At 46.7% G+C, this 17,678-nt stretch overlaps 1 protein-coding gene across 15 annotated transcripts in view; it reads right to left on the bottom strand.

The window, feature by feature from the left end:
* The window catches only part of MAPK8IP3 (mitogen-activated protein kinase 8 interacting protein 3), a 54,335-nt gene extending 38,793 nt beyond the window's left edge, over positions 1-15,542 (bottom strand). For 5 of the 15 annotated variants that reach the window (XM_059692649.1, XM_059692654.1, XM_059692645.1 and 2 more), the window contains exon 1: positions 14,776-15,539. In XM_059692649.1, coding sequence (XP_059548632.1) covers positions 14,776-15,090 — 315 coding nt within the window. In that variant the 5' untranslated portion in view covers positions 15,091-15,539. Of the gene's footprint in view, positions 1-14,775 lie in introns of all 15 variants that reach the window. The other 10 variants (XM_059692644.1, XM_059692653.1, XM_059692659.1 and 7 more) reach the window with 4 other exon arrangements.
* Between the last annotated feature and the right edge of the window lie 2,136 nt (positions 15,543-17,678).

Below are 17,678 nucleotides of genomic sequence, written 5' to 3'. Positions count from 1 at the left end.
GACAGCAGCCCCTCACAGAAGGGCCGCAGGCTTCAAGGACCAAAGTGAAAGACCAGGCTCAGGGCCAGAATGCCAGGCTCCCCAATATAGAACCTGCTTCCCTCATGTCACATTACCTGCCACCCTCTTCAGGCAACCTTGACCCAGACCACGTGTGACATCAGGGGCAGGAGGAGTGAATAACGCTGTAACCAACTATCCAGGAAGTCACACAAGGCCCTGAATTTAGAAGGCCCCACTCTTGGTTTAATTTTGGAACTCTTATTTTTTTTTGAGAGTACTTTTATTAAAGCTGGGGACAACGAAACAAGGAAGGGCTTAGGATAGAAGGAGCAACAGGAGAGAAGAGTAGGCAGGGCTGCTGTGGCTCTCCAGACAGTCAGAGAAAAGGGGGACTTGGGGACAGGTTCAGGGGGTGAGCCCAGGACGAGCTGCCACTGCCCACTGCTCCCCAGGTTGCAAGTCTCATGGGACCCTTAGAGTTTAGGGGATGCAGGCCTGTGGAGGAAGAAGAGGGGGAAGGGAAAGGCACGGGTGTGCTCCCAGAGGGAGAGCGTGCCCAGAACGCCTGATCATTTTTTAACAAGGGCCCTACATTTCTATTTTTGCACTGGGCCCTACAAATGTAGCTGGTCCTTGTGATAAGTTTCTGAGCAAAATTATTATCAAACCAAATGAAAGGAAAGCTCTCTGAAAAATAAAAGACCCTCTTGAAAGGTTATAGGAGCTACCTTGACACTGACAGCGGCTTGTGAAGCCAGGCTCTGGAGGGGGAGGGAAGGGCACTGTTGCCACAGACGCCACCAGCTATAACTCCTACAACTGCCTCGAGGGGGAGCTGTTAACTCCTCAACATTACTGAGTAGAAGAAAGGACTATTATTGAGAAATTTCATTTGTAGTGAGAACAAGTGTCAACTGCATTAAGACAGAGTTTCTCAGAAGATGGCAATACGAAACTGATCGTTGATTTCTGGTGTGGGGTATCTGGAAATGTCGATTAAGTTGTGGTGGCCATGGCTGTGCTTACCATAATAACTGCACCCGTCTCCCCCTCGCCCCCACACACCAGGCCGAGATGCTTCTTCCTACAGCAGCTACTCAAAGGTCTTTGTGCTGGAAACTCGGGGGTGGAGAGGCAGTGGCCCTGTCTGAAGGATGGCTTCCTCTTTTTTTTTATGTATCTTTATTGATTTCAGAGAGGAAGGAAGAGGGAAAGAGAGAGAGAGAGAAACATCCATGATGAGAGAGAATCATGGATCAGCTGCTTCCTGCAAGCCCCCCCACTGGGGATGGAGCCCACAACCCGGGCATGTGCCCTTGACCAGAATCGAACCCGGGACCTTTCAGTTCGCCAGGCCAACGCTCTATCCACTGAGCCAAACTGGCTAGGGCAAGGATGGCTTACTCTTGCAGAGACTCTTGAGAGGGTGGCAATCCCAGAGGAAGTGGGGGGAGGTGAGAGGAATCAACTTTAGACAGAAAGACTGTAGTAATAACATCACATGCACTTTAAGAACAATGAAGAAAATATAAATGCCCCACAGCCAGGAAAACACACAAAGTGGGGCAGCTGTACAAAAAGCAAAAATTAGTAGTTTTGATTGATTGTGGATATAACCAACATATGCAGAATGAGCAAATGCTCTTAGTTGACTGGTAAGGATTTTTTTAATTGAGCAATTTTAATTCCTATTACTTAAAAAAATTAGAAGAATGGCATAAACAACATATGCTTTTATAGAAAAATCAGATGGGAGTGTTAAATAAAAAGGAGAGTATTTTAAAATTTAAAAAAATTCTAGCATCCGAGTCAGTTAAAACTGGGTGACATTCTTGCAGGTGTGTGTGTGTGAGCGTGAGTATATGAGTGTGCAGGGCAGATGTGCGATCACTGTGCACACAGTATTTGTGACCTTATTTACTCACTCATTCATTAGAGCATCTTGCTACGTCAAGAAACACATTCCACCACTTCCATGTTTTATAGGCGTGTGTTCCACTGTGAGCATGTGTGCGTGGCGCTTGGTTTACTCAATCCATCGCCTACTCTTCTTTAAATTGTCCATTATTATAGTTACTACTGGTGCATCTGCCCAATGGCTTCCTACCATCGAAGGCTGTGGGTGCACACTGCTGATGACTCTTCAGATGGGTATCCCAACTCCCACACCCCGCAAGGTGGGGGTCCCCTTTCCCAGCCAGAGCTCTCTCCATGTAGCTTAAACATCGCTGCCAATCTGACAGGTGGGAAAATGGCCTAGCATAGTTGTCTTAAGTTTCAGTTCCTTGATTACTATTAAACATTTTTTTCATAAAATTATTGGTCACATACAATAAGTTCTCACATAACATCGTTAATAGGTTCTGCGACTTTAAGTGAAATAACATAGAATGAAGCCATTTACCATAGGCTAATTGATAAGAGTTAAGCCAGTTGGAGAAAGATAAATATCACATGATGTCACTCATTTGTGGAATATAATCAACAACATAAACTGATGAACAAAAATAGATCCAGAGACAGAGAAGCATTGAACATACTGTCAAACTTCAGAGGGAAGGCAGGGGAGGGTAGGAGAGGGGAGGTAAGAGATCAACCAAAGGACTTGTTTTGTTTTTGTTTTTGTTTTTGTTTTTCAATCCTATCAATCTCTATTCCAAAGGTTAGGGCGTTTAACCAAAGGACTTGTATGCATGCATATAAGCATAACCAATGAACGGACACTAGGGGAGTGAGGACATGTGCTGAGGGATGGGGGTGGCCTGGGAGAGGTCAATGGGGGGAAAAGGAGACATATGTAATACTTTAAACAATAAAGAATCTAAAACAAAGAGTTAAGTTCTAAGGCATTTCATCAATGTTATAAGAAAATAACTTTGAAAAAAAAGGACATTATTTGAGGACCAGATGTATACTTCCTTTGTGGAAAGCTCATTAGGCTATTTGTCCAATTTCCTACCATATGTTCATATTTTCCTTAATGACTTATAAGGACCTTTATTATACTTATTCACAAATTTGTTGGTCTTATATGCTGCAAATACTTCTGTACCATTTACTTATTTAACAAGTCATCCTTTCCTCATTGCTTTGAAATGCCACATTTATTATAAGCTAAATTCTAATATATATTTCAGTCTATTTCTGAGTTACAGCATCTGTTAACAATTGATATATATTCACCCTCTTAAATCTCCTTTTCAACATTTTCTTGGTTTATTCTTCTAGATTAACTTGAGAATCATCCTAAATCACTTACATATTAATTTATTTTTAATATATTTTATTGATTTTTTTACAGAGAGAGGAAGGGAGAGGGATAGAGAGTTAGAAACATCAATGAGAGAGAAACATCGATCAGCTGCCTCCTGCACACCCCCTACTGGGGATGTGCCCACAAACAAAGCATATGCCCCTGACCGGAATCAACCTGGGACCTTTCAGTCTGCAGGTCGACACTCTATCCACTGAGCCAAACCGGTTAGGGCTACTTTTTTTTTTTTTTTCAATAAGGATTTTGCATGTTTAGAAAGCACCAGTTCTCTGGTCCTCAGGAAGGGGTCCCTGCTTTTGATGAGAAATGCTTAGAGCTAGACAGGGGATGAGGTGAAAACTCACCTTGAGCCAGTGAAGAGCTGTTTGATGGGGCAGCTGGGGCTGGCAGAAGGAAAATTCTTTCTTTAAACTGATCACTATCCTACCTCTGAGCTATACCACTGAGGTTTTTATATGAAGAAAAGGTTTCTTTGGTGCTAGTGCCATTTCACTAGAATTTTCCCCATCTATATTTCATCATATTACCTGTGATTGGTATTTGGGAGTCAGCTAAAAAGATTTTCAAACTAAAGACAATGTAAGAAAACCCACCCCCAGATTCTTAAGGTCAGACAGACTTTTCCTAAATCCATCCTGATAGGTGATCATTCAAATCCAACATATGCCTAACTGGTTTGGCTCAGTGGATAGAGCGTCAGCCTGTGGACTAGGGGGTCCCGGGTTCGATTCCGGTCAAGGGCATGTACCTTGATTGTGGGCACATCCCCAGTAGGAGGTGTGCAGGAGGCGGCTGATCGATGTTTCTGGCTGTCTATCCCTCTCCCTTCCTCTCTGTGGAAAATCAATAAAATATATATTTTTTAAAAATCCAACATAGGGACATTGCCAAAAAGCCTTGAATACCATAAAACAACCCGCATGCCTATATAGTCTTCATGAAGTTGGCCCCAAACCAGGTCACATGCAGAAATCCTCTATGACAGTGGTTCTCAACCTTCCTAATGCCGCGACCCTTTAATACAGTTCCTCATGTTGTGGTGACTCCCAACCATAAAATTATTTTCGTTGCTACTTCATAACTGTAATTTTGCTACTGTTATGAATCGTAATGTAAATATCTGATATGCAGGATGTATTTTCATTGTTACAAATTGAACATAATTAAAGCATAGTGATTAATCACAAAAACAATATGTAATAATATATGTGTTTTCCGATGGTCTTAGGCGACCCCTGTGAAAGGGTCGTTCGACCCCCAAAGGGGTCGCGACCCACAGGTTGAGAACCGCTGCTCTATGATATTTTAAGGCCTTTCAGCATCAGGAAATATAAAGACATTGACCTATAGAGGAAACATCTATGTAAACTGTGTATCTGACGGCCTCAAGGCCAAAGGCCAAAGAAACATTAGGCATGGAACCCACTGTGGATGGGTTGATGCACAGAACATTTGTGATTCTTTGGCCGAGTAGACTCCTGAAGCCTAAGAGACAGGCCCACAGGGTGGGAAATGCTCAGTCCTTGGTAACTGGCATCCTTTCCATCCTTTAGGCCAGCGGTTCTCAACCTGTGGGTCGCGACCCCTTTGGCGGTCAAACGACCCTTTCACAGGGGTCGCCTAAGACCATCCTGCATATCAGATATTTACATTACGATTCATAACAGTAGCAACATTACAGTTATGAAGTAGCAACGAAAATAATTTTATGGTTGGGTCACAACACGAGGAACTGTATTTAAAGGGCCAGAAGGTTGAGAATCACTGCTTTAGGCACTACCAGCTAACAGGGGGTGTGAGTGCTCACTGGAAGCAACTCCCCAGGTGAACAAAAAGTCCCAAGAAACCCACAAGGGACTACCAGCAGACTCAAGAGGACCCCAGCCTGGGCAAGCCTTTCCCGCCCCGCCCGCTCCCAGGGTGCCAAGTGGGGTGAGAACCACTGCTGTCCATTGGGCCGGTCCTTTGGTCCCAGAGGTCAGCAATGTACCAGACAGGGCCGATGAGGAGGGACCCTCAGGGGCTCCGAGTTTTAAGAATATGTTACAAACACAATATGGTGCTCTACAGCTTAAAAGAAAGCCTCCTCTTTCTTGCCATCTTGAAAAGATTATTTCATAAAGGTAGTTTTAGTTAACAAAATTGCACTTGTAATGGAATATGCAATGCAATCTGCACCAAATAATATAAGGAATAACTAATGGGAAGGAACAGTGACTGGCCAAGACTAAACAAATACTTAATCTTTGCTTTTTATGAGAAAACTAGAGACCTGGTGAATGAATTCGGGGATAGAGTTTGCATGAACTGAAAATTATCTTGACAAGAATAGTCGATGGAGCTGGGAATGAAGCAGGAGCTTTGTGTTGGAAGTTAAAGAAATAAATGAGGAAAAGAAGTTGCAAATTGAAGTTCTCTTTCAACACAAGGAAGAGTAGCTGTGCAGGTGGGGAGAGGTGTCAGCAGGGAACTTTAAAAAACTTGGTTAAAGTCAGAAAAAAGTCAATAGATTTTTCAAAGAACAAAATACTCTTATTTACAGATCATTTACTTTAGACTAAAAAGAATCAAGAATTCTCAGCAGTGGGGGACAGGGTAGAGTGGAGACTAAAAGTCAACAAAGAAAGTCTTCTGTAAGAAAACTAAAAAGCTTTCAAGGAGAATCTAACTACAACAAAATATGAATGGAGCTGAGAAGAATAAAAACGTAACTCTCAGCATTTGGGTTGAGTGGGTCTACATGGTGCCTACTGGATTATAAAATGAGATGTAGTACATCAGTCCTCCAGAGGCATGAATAGAGCAAAGTGACCACTGTTTACACGTCTTAATTACACATACTATGGATTTGGAATTATCATCTGTCTAACCAAGTCTAATTAGAATGTCATGTAGCACATGAAACCCCATGGATGCTTAAGGCAATTCTTATAGTTATCCTTTCCGTATCCAAAGAAAGCAATGACAGTAATTATACAATTGGAAACCCACCAGCATGGCTTATCCTTAACATCCTCTATAATAAAAGGGTAATATGCAAACTGACCTTAATACAGAACAACCGGAATGACCAGTCGCTATGACGTGCAATGACCACCAGGGGGCAGATGCTCAATGCCGGAGCTGCCCCCTGGTGGTCAGTGCACTTCCACAGGGGGAGTTCCGCTCAGCCACAAGCCGGGCTGAAGGCTGCGAGCGCAGCGGGGTGGTGGGAGCCTCTCCCACCTCCTCGGCAGCGCTAAGGATGTCCGACTGCAGCGCTAAGGATGTCTCACTCTGGGGAGTGGGCCTAAGCTGTTAGTCGGACATCCCCCGAGGGCTCCCAGGCTGCCAGAGGGATGTCTGACTACCAGCTCATTCCCCGGGGAGCAGGCCTAAGCTGGCAGGTAGACAGCCCCCTGAGGGGTCCCGGACTGTGAGAGAGCACAGGCTGGGCTGAGGGACTCCTGAGTGCATGAATTTTCGTGCACTGGGCCTCTAGTCTAGATATGAAACACCAAATTCCCACTTGTTTTTTTTTTTAATTAAATCTTTATTGTTCAGATTATTACATTTGTTCCTCTCCCCCCCCCCCCCCCATAACTCCCCTTAAATTCCCACTTCTAAAGACAAATACCCACAGGAATCTCTTTTTAGATTTGTTTCCAAGGTATATTTCCCCCTCTCTCCAATTAACAAAGTGTTCTGTTTTAAAATTAAATTCAACTTTGGTTTTCAGAATTTGCTTTTTGGTGAATTTCACCAAAACAGTCTGAAATAACCTGAGTGTGGGCTCTTCCAAAATCTAGGAGTCAAAGGAAGCTTTTCTCCACATGCCATGGAATGAGGCCATTCTTCCCATTTTAAACATAAAAACGAAGTTAAGAAGCTGACTTTTCATGTCAAATATCAAATTAAGACAACAGAAGCCGGTGTTCCCAATTCCCAGCATACAAGAGATGACTAGGTAAGCAGAATGTCATCACTGGAGTTTTGATAACTTTCATAACTCAAGATTATTTTAATAGCAAAGTAAATTAACATATTAAATTTAATTCTTCCCTCTTAGATGTCCTTTAAGCTGGGTCACACATAGGAAATAACTCAACTCTGGCTGCTTAGAAATGAACCTAACAAGAATCAAAGATCTTGTTCTTTCGCATTATTGATTATTTAATTCCTTCCTGGGATGAGGGCATAGAGTGAATTTCCAGAAGAAAAATGCTTGTTTTGGTCTTTTATGTTAGGGCAGGCAAAGTGGCAGACACTGGGGATGCTGCGTGCAGGCTTCTGTGCTTGGAGGAGACGCCCTTCTCCTGATGGCTGATTCCTGGTACTCACAGGGACTTCCTGACATGATCAAATATTTACTGAGGGCTCACAGGGGGCACTGAACTCCTAAGATCTCAAACCACGGATGTTCTTTTATAGCTTCCTTTCTCCATTTCTCACAACTGTGTCACCACTTAGACCTAGAATGCAGGTGAGTAGAGTAGGACACGAGCGTGGGGGGCCTGGAACTACAAGAGCTGCCCCCGACCTGCTGAGTGACACCAGGGAGAAGGCAATAAGGGCATTTCTCTATCCAAGTATTAGACACGTTGAGAGACCAGCTGCTGCGCAGAAATCCAAGAACCAGGTTGACTTCATAAAAAAAGCAAAGGATTCTCACGTTTATGTTAAAGGGGCTGCTGGGTCAGCATCTGCCTACAGATTATCCCTACAAATGGCACTGGTTTAATTCACATTAATTTTCAAGAATTGGTAAAACAGCTCCGGTGAGTGTGGCTAGGTGGTTAGAGCATTGCCTCGTGCACCAAAGAGTCTCTGGTTCAATTCCCAGTCAAGGGCACGTGCCTGGGTTGCGGGTTCAATCCAACCAGGTCAGGGTGCGTGCAGGAGGCAACTAATCGATGTGACTCTCTCACATCAATGTTTCTCTTTCCTCCCTTCCACTTTCTCTAAAAATCAATGGAAAAAATATCCTTGGGTGAGGATTAACAAAACAAAACAAACAAACAAAAAACAACAACAAAAAACCCAACTGGTAAGACAGGAAAAATACATATGAGTGTATATTTATTTATGTTATGTATTAAATACTAACATATGCTTTACATAGTAAAGATAGATAGATAGATAGATAGATAGATAGATAGATAGATAGATAGATCATGTTTGGTACCTGGGGAAATAAGAAAAAAGAAGATAAAACTAAAACTCTAAATGTCCCATCCTGGAAAAAAATTCCCTGGGAGAAATTCAAGTTTACACTGGCTTCTTAACCTCCTAATACAGCGTCTACCTTGCTCTTGCGCACTTCAGCAGGAGACATGCTAAGAACACTCATCGCTCCCCATCCTGTAGACAAAGGCTCCTGTCCAGACCTGAACACTGTAAACTTGAAACAGGCCAACAGCCACAAGCACAAGCATCTAGGGACTTTTGCCTGGTCTGGGTATTTGCTTCCTGGAAGAGAGAAGTGGTAAGAAGGCCGGTGTGGGTAAGGAATCCAAAGGAACAGGAATCCGAGCTGAAGCAGAGTAGAAGGAATGGCACTCAGCAAGCATGGAAAACATGAGATAATCAGAATCTAAACTTCCTAACCCCGTCTCCCCTGTCCCACTGACCTTGGCATTTCCCAAATCTCTTGCCCAAAAGGGATGGTCTACAACAGTCACTGATGAAAGACTATGTGGACCCTCCATGTCGGCAAATATTTCATTTCCTTGGGATGAGACTTATCTTCCTTGGCAATGGGATGCTTCCTTAGGACGCGCTGGACCCTCGCAGGCCACCAACTGAGAAGTGCCGAAGGCATGGAACTGACAAAGGCAGGTTAGGGAGCAGTGATGCTGCTACTCCCTCGACAGGAGAATGGATCTGCACCCACACAACGGGACTCCCCTCAGCACGAAAGGAATGAATAAGAGGCGAACACTAGCAACTATCTGGATGAATCTCAAAATCATTCTTCTGATTGCAAGAAGCCAGGCTCCCTGCCCCGCTCCCCCAAAAGTATACACTCCATGATTCCATTCACATAAAAGTCTAAAAATGCAAATTAATCTACAGTGACAGGAAGCAGACTGATGTGACCAGGGGCCAGGAGAAGCAGGGAGAGAGATTCCTGACGGGCATGAGGAAGCTTTGGGGATGATGATGATCATTATCTTTTTTTTTTGTTTTCAACCCTCACCCAAGGATATTTTTTTCCATTGATTTATAGAGAGTGAAAGGGAGGGAGGAGGGGGAGAGAGAAATATCAAGGTGAAAGAGACACATTGACTGGTTGCCTCTTGAATGCGCCCCTACCGGGGCTGGGGAACCTGCAACCCAGGTACGTGACCTTGACTGGTAATCGAACCCACAACCCTTTGGGCCATAGGTCGACAATCTAACCACTGAGCGAAACTGGCCAGGACATGATCATTATCTTGATTGTGTGAATGGTTTCTGGGTGTTGATGTGTCAAAACTCATCAAATTGCACACTTTAAATATGTAGTTTAGTGCACCCTCCTCAATAAAGTTGTTAGAAAGGAAATAAGGAAACAAAGAAAACAGAAAGTTTTAATTCTATTTTAATTCTATGTCATAAGCACCAGACAATTTCTAGGTGCTGGGATTTCCCTCCAGACCTCTTCTCAGCCTTTGGAGAATTTCATCACCTCTGTTGTTTCCTAAATAGCTGGTATTCTTTTTTTTTTTTTTTTTTTAATATATTTTAGAGAGGAAGGGAGAGGGAGAGAGAAAGAGACATCAGTGATGAGAGGGAATAACTGATCGGCTGCCTCCTGCACACCCCACACTGGGGATCGAGCCAGCAACCTGGGCATGTGCCCTGGCCAGGAATCGAATCGTGACCTCCTGGTTTATAGATTGACGCTCCACCACTGAGCCATGCTGGCCAGGCAGCATTCTTTTTTTGTTTTGTTTTGTTCATCTCACATATTTTCTTCTGTCTGGTCTCCTGTATCAAAACCCACTGCTTTGGGATCTCCCCTCTTTCTGGGACATACTCACTGGAACAACAAAACCACCACCTTCTTCCTAAGCATCTTCCTTTCTTGCCTGAAGCTGAGGAACAGAGATGTCTACTGCCTGCCCTTCCAGGAAAGTGACCGAGCCAGGCTGTGCTCAGCTGTGGTGCCCAGTATGACAGTCCCAACCACAAGTGGCTATTTACACTGATATTAAAGTGAAATAAAAATAAAAATTCTCTTCCTCAGTTACATTTGAGTGTCAATGGCTCTGTATGGCCATGGGCTACGGAATTGGACAACACAAACCTGGAAATGTCTATCATCACAGGAATTTGTGGTGGACAGATGGTTGCTTCACACTCAAAGAGCAGAGAGTCCTTGACCTTCAGGAACTAAACAGACAGCCCAGTGTAGTGTGCACAGAGGCAGAGAAAGCTGCTTCCCCCTCATGGGCACTCACAGATGACTAGCATCTCTTTGGGTGGTGTGATCATGGAGAAAAGAACCAGAAGGGCACTGCCCCCTTGGTGAAGCAGGAAGCAAGTATAGGGATGCTGGGGAGCGAGGCACAATGCGGGGCCTGCTCCCCAGGTTGGGGCAGGCCCCGCACTGTAGAAGGTCTGGAGTGGGCCAACTGGAGTGATTGGGGACCATTCACCCTCGACAAGCACTTAAGTCATTTAAGCAGCCAGCATCTGAATGTGCTCCATGCAGTCTCTGTGCCAGATGTGCACAGGGACCAGCCACCAGAAGGTTCCCGCCATGGCAGGAAGGGGCCCAGCAGCAGGGCTGCAGGCCAGAGGCCTCCATACCAAGAGCAGGCACCTTCCCCACATGTTCACCCTGGCTGGAAAGCGCCCCTCTCTGCTCTCATATGCCTATCCCTCCCCTCACCCCCGCTTTTGGGGGGAGGCTTTGATATACTCCTGGTGACTCTGGTACATCTACAATGGGCCAACATTTGGAGGCAATTAGGAAAGGCAGCTCGGGTCACCACATCTTAATGGTTTCATCTAAAACAAACACACAATTTTTAAATCTTGCTCTTAATATTATAACATGGCAGAAGAAGAAATCACATACCCTGTCCAAGCAGTGGTGAATTCACTATTTGTAATGTTAGAAACAGGAAGAAAAACTTCTGATTCAATGTATTAATTCACTTATGAAAAAAGGCAAAATGATCATTTCTATAGAGTAGTATTTCTATAGCACTCCCCCTGCCCCCTCCAGCGTAATCCTATCCACATGCTCTTGTATGAAATGGATTACTATATATAACTAGGAATCAGTTCTGGGTCAGACCTTCCTCCAGCTGGATGCCTTTCTTATACAGCACCAAATGCCGCAGTCTCCGCAACAACGTCCACTTGGGCTGCTTGTGATGAGTTGGGGGGTGTTGCTAGTAGTTTCTTCAGAGCAAAGAAGATTTTAAGGCAAATGATGGCTACTAAACTCACACCTGTCTCTTAAACATTATTTTTTCCTCCCATAAGCTAAGTGCCTGATCATTGCAAGAAAAGAAGAAAAAAGAAAGGGCTCTTTGCTGCCGGGGACACAGAGCAGGTGGAGCCCTCTACTGCCTCCCGCCTCATGTTACTAGCGAGGGCATCTATTCATTCTCCAGCTGCCCCTGTCAACTGCCCGTTTCCAACCTTTTCTAAAGAATTTAGTGCATTTTAAAAACTTTCAGCATTTTTTAGGCCTCTGTAGAAATTGCAGACGCCAGCAATAAGTCCAATTAGCTCTGTAAGCTCGAGTGGGATTCCCTGGTGTCAATAACAAGGGCAAAACCTACACAAGGAGAGACGAAGATGTCCAGTGCTTACCAACCAAAGCTGCCCTGCCAATCCATCAAGGTGCTGCTCCCTGACTCCACTACATCTGCCTCACAGCAGATCCCAGAAAAACAAGAGCCAGTGATGGGACTTGGCACCTGAGCTGAAAGTGACTTTCACCTGGCAACCTACTCACTTTACAGGGGCAGTCACTGCGGCCAGAGAGGGGAGGACTGGTCACCGGGCCTGCGGCTCCCAAGGGCAGGGCTGGCGCTCAGGCCAGCGTCTGTGGACTCCAAGGCTCAGGCTCTCTCCCCGGACCCCACTATCTCTCGCTCCTATCACTCCCATCGAATGAGCAAGTCCCGGGACCAAGGAGCCACCCTAGAATCAGAACATGCTTGCAATCTCTTGCTGTGGTTATTATGGGCAAGAATTAGAGGACAGGTTTATTCGCTCTGCTCCAGCCATTAAAAAAAATAATAATAATCGGAAGATTCTGTCCACTATGAAGGCTGCAGGCGGCTCAGGTTACCCAGCTCTGACTAAGCCTTCTTGAGCAGAGTGGTCGGGACGCAGGAGCTCTGTGACCCGAACATGTCTGCAGTCTGTGACGTGCCAGCTCTTGAGTTACCGGACACACATCTGTGATCTCAGTTCCTGCCGAGAAAAAGCCCAATCCACAACGCACAGTGGTTCTTCCCACAATACTAAAAACATGTCTGCTGGGTTTCATAAATGACCTAGAATGCTAAAACGGTTACAGGATGTAGCCCTCTCATTTAGTAACTTTACTTGCGGTCTTTCCAAGGGTGGACATCTAATCACAGCCTCGATGCTGGCTAGCCAAGCATTTGCTTCGTGGCTCTCTGCTCAGGGAGCGCTGTCTAAAAGCTGGGGCCATGGGGGCTTGGGCTTCAAAGGCGTTCTCCTCCAAACCACATGCGCACCCCCCACAGCTCTAGTCCAAGGCAGATACTCACTTGGACTGCACAGAGCAGAGACTTCATCCATGCAGAACTAATTGTTAAGCTGAAAGGATATGATGCTTGGCCTTATTGCTGTCTAACTTGGTTTTCTCCTTTTAGCTCCTTCTCATCCACTATGTTGACCACTTAGGTACTGAAGCAAGAAAACAAACCTATCTGAAACCTCAGTTAGGCATCAAATGGCTGCCAAGAGTGGTCAGAAAAGGGGAGGGCACTACCCAGCACTAGAGAGGCAGCCATAGCCGATGGGTGGGCAAAGGGAGCCCCAGTGCTCCAGTTTTCAGGGGTACAGCTCTCTAACCTCTCACAGCAGCGTGACAAGAAAGGAAGAGCTCAAGCCGGGAGTCAAGAGACTGGGTCCTTGATCTGGCTCTTCCAGGGCCCAGTCCCCCAACTTCACAGAGCCAGGTCCTTCCCCTGTAAAAGCCTAGGGCCACTCCAAACGCTAAAACCTTATACGCTCTTGCATCCCCTTGAGAGTTTTAAATCAATTCTGGTGGAGCTTGGCACCCCAATCAATACACAACAGTTTCTTGACAGACGCATAAAACCAAAGCAAAATAAATCACTCTAAATAGGAATAATACAAGGCATTGTTACTTTTTATAAACATGCTTTAAACCAAACTAAGGCATAAATCACTCTGGTTCAATAAAAAGACAAAATAGTGAAATAATCTATTTCAATACTGTACTAAAGTCATCAATGCGTCCGGCTAAATCAATTGAAAAGGAGTTTAACTCATGTAATAAGAAGTTTCCTATTCATAATCAAAGAGCATCACCTAATGCCTAGAATAACAGAATGTCAAGTCTCAGAGACCATCTAGGGTTAACTGACTCATTCGACTGATGGGAATCAAAACGCAGACCAGGCAGGCGATGTGGACAAGGTCACCAGGGCAAAGCAGGCACGGGAACCCACATCCCCCATCTGCTTGGGTCTGCCACACAGTCAGTGCTAAATATCTGATGGAGAATGAAGTTAAGTGGTGTCCCCACCAGGCACCGTTCTTCTAACTGGTTCACAAACAAGTGAATCCAGGTTATGGAGATGTCCTAGAACACAAGCATTTCAAAAGTCTACTTTTAGCTCCTTAGAAGCCAGACTGGAATTTCTCAGCCTTTTCCAGCTAAGCCAACAATCTTCCCAAATGAGGAAATCATGGGGCAAGAACCACCTCTGGAAACCTGGAGTCTTTCCCACCTGGAACCAGAGCAGCAGCCTACCTGCAGCGTTAGTTACGTGTTTACATCAGTTCTCAAACTGACCCATGTCACAGACCTTCAAAACACTGGATTAGGGACAAGGAAGAGGGGTGCTGACAACGGACGTCTTCAGCTACAGAATCATAAAAGTCTCAGAAATCCCTTTTCTGGGAGGGTTTAGAATTGCAGCAATAAGATGTGGGTCTAGGAAAGCGGTTTGCGAAATACACAAAAGCAAAAAGAATTGGGGGTCAGTAACGAGTGGGGGATGCGGAGGAGAGACCGAGGCCTGGCCCGAGGCTAAGGGATGCTTAGGCTGCAAGCTCCCCCTGTGACGCCAGCTGGCTCCGGGCTCCGGGATGGAGCAGCAGGCGAGGAGAAAGGGGAAGCCACGGCTCAGCCGCCGGGCCGGGCTAGGGGTCCCAGGACTTTGGGGGCCGCGCCGGGCGGGGCAGGGTACCGGGGCCGGGCGGTGTCCCGGGCGGGGCCGGGGGCGGGGCGGGGCGGGGCGGGCGGGGAGGACGCGGTCCGCGCGGGTCCCGCGCGGCGGCCCACGCACCTCCTCGGCCTGCTTGCGCAGCGCCTTCTCGCGCTCGTACTGGGTGAGCAGCTGCTCGTTGTCCTCGCGCAGCAGCTCCAGCTCCACCTCGTGCTCCTGGTTCTCGCTGAGCACCGAGTCCAGGTTCTCCAACACGTTGACCACGAGCGGCATGAGCTCCTTGACAACCTCCTCGTCGTAGCAGTGGATGAGGCGCTCGAACTCGCGGTAGATGGAGCCCGCCAGGCCCGACACCCGCTCCGACATCACGGAGCCGGAGCAGTAGTCGTCCTGGTACACCACTACGCCGCCCTCGTCCATCTGGATCTCCATCATCGCGGCCACCGCCGCCGCCAGCGCGGCCCGCTGTCCGCCGGCGCGCCTGCCCTCCAGCCCCGCTGCCCGTGGTCCGTAGACCGCGGCCCGTCGCCTCCGTCGCCGCCGCTACCGATGTGGCCTCAGGGCTCGGCCGCCACCGCCGCCGCTGCTGGTGCTGATGCTGCGACCGTCACTCAGGGGCCGGAAGTCCTGCCGCCCGGAAGTCCCGCCCGCGGGGCAGAGGGGGAGGTGCCCGCCGGTCCCGCCGCGCCGCCGCGCCGCTAGGGGTCGCAGGGGCCGTCACGCAGGAGGAAGCTGATCTCCGGGCCTGAAGCTCCGCGGAGCCGGGCAAAGAGCGTCCGTGTCTTGTCCCTTCGGTTCCTCCCGCTCGTCACACTTACCGTGTTCCCGTCAGCTCCCAGAGTCCGGCTCGGACACTTAAGTGACTTAGCTTATGTCCCAAGAGCATAGGCAGACAGTTGTGTACAGTTTCAAACTTAAACGAGCATCCGCACGCCCACCCTCCCTTCCGAGGTGACCACGGTGCTGACCTGGTGCACCGATTTGCCCTCCTAGGTTTTGTTTTTGTTTTGTTTTGTTTTTTAAATATATTTTATTGATTTTTTACAGAGAGGAAGGGAGAGGGATAGAGAGCCAGAAACATCGATGAGAAACATCGATCAGCCGCCTCCTGCACGCCCCCTACTGGGGATGTGCCCGCAACCAAGGTACATGCCCTTGACAGGAATCGAACCCGGACCCTTGAGTCCGCAGGCCGATGCTCTATCCACTGAGCCAAACCGGTTCTGGCTGCCCTCCTAGTTTTACCAGCTTCAGCGCACACTCCTACACAGCAAGCATTCAGGGCTTCTCCTCCAATAGTGCCCGTCACCCACTGTCCCTGCTGGGATTCCAGCTCAGTGCAAGTGGCCCATCTCATCCCCAAATCCAGTTAGTAAGCTCGTGCATTTAGTCTACTTCCATGTCCTGCATTTTGTGTACCTTCTTCAGATCTCCCAGTTTCACTTCACTCCCAGTTTCACGTGTAATCTATGTAGCCCATCCATTGAGTTTTAAATTTCAATGGTTATATTTTAAATCTCTATTTATCCTATGCGATTTTCGTGTACTCTACCAATTTGGATAGGCTCTTATTTCATCCACGTTTAGCTACTTATTTTACATCTCTTTAGTTTTGTGTATGTGTGTGTGTGTTTAAATCTCATAATTACAATCTGCAGCCTTTGCAGGTCTGACTCTGCGGTCTGTTGTTTTGGTTGAGTCTTGCTCAGGCTCTCCTCCCTTCCCTTGAGCTAGTTAGCATTCCTTGGAACTGCATCTATGGAAATACTTTTAGGCCCCAATTTAAAATGAGTTGCTCCAGAGGATTTATTTTCTTTCACAGGCGAGAGGACACCATGAACCCAAGACTTACACTTCCTGCTTCGGGGCCACACAGGTAGTGTGAATTCTGACGGAAGCCAAAGCTTAACGCTGACAGAAATGCTCTCACTCCTGCCTTTGACCTAATGAAATACTTCAAGATCCATTCATCCTAAGGGATGACAGGAACCCCTCATCCTAACCTGACTGCACCAAATCAGTGAACTTACCTGTAGGTAGGGTCCCAAACACTATCGCACACATTGTCTCTTTGCAGCCTAATTTGCTGTATGGATGCCCACCCACCCACGAAAAGATAAACTGAGGTTTCAGTTTTAGATTCAGATCGCCTGGGCTTTTGCTTTAATCGTTTCCAAACTTGTAAAGCTGAGCCTAAAAATATTACCAACCTACTAGAAACCTCATAAAGTAAGCTATACCGTGAAATGGATTTAACACCAGCTCTAGCAAATAGTAAGAATACAACAAATGTTATGTAGAATTATTAGTTTTTTTTAACATATATTTTTATTTCAGAGAGGAGGGAAGAGGGAGAGATAGAAACATCAATGATGATAATCATTGATTGGCTGCCTCCTGTACACTCCCCATTGGGGGTCGACCCCGCAACCCGGGCATGTGACCTTGACCGGAATCGAACCCAGGACCCTTTAGTCCACAGTGAAAGGGCGAGGACTACGCCCTCCATCTTACCCTGGGTCCTCCATTTTTGGGCAGAGCCATGTGCTCGGCAAGGCTTCTACCTAGAAGCCCCAAGCCTCTGCTAGCCACACCCAGGATTTCTCTGGACTAACCAATGATAATCAAGGGAAGTGCACGCCATCAATATGACCACATCCTGTGTAATGAGACACCGACTCGTGCCTGGCCAATCTGCGGGGCCCACAGTCCCCTCTCCTGCCCTTACTCCACCCCCCTATAAAACTCCTCGTCCCATCAGGCTTCGCTCTCTCTGCCACTTGGCTTGCCGTTGTGTCAGTGAGTGTGGTGGACAGGGAGCTCAAGCTAGCTTGAAATAAAGGACTCTTTGCTTTTGCATCGGACTCGCTGGCTCCCTAGTGGGCTCTTGGGAATCTTGAAATCTGGGCATAACACCCAGGTTGACACTCTATCCATTAAGCCAAACTGGCTAGGGCTGTTTTTGTGGGGGTTTTTAAAATAGAGTGTGGGAAGGGGAGAGACACACAGAGAGAAACATTGAT

Source organism: Myotis daubentonii, chromosome 4 (assembly GCF_963259705.1).
Source record: "Myotis daubentonii chromosome 4, mMyoDau2.1, whole genome shotgun sequence".
Taxonomy (NCBI): Eukaryota; Metazoa; Chordata; class Mammalia; order Chiroptera; family Vespertilionidae; genus Myotis; species Myotis daubentonii.
Note: the sequence above shows the minus strand (reverse complement) of the source record. Positions and strands in the feature narration are given on the sequence as shown.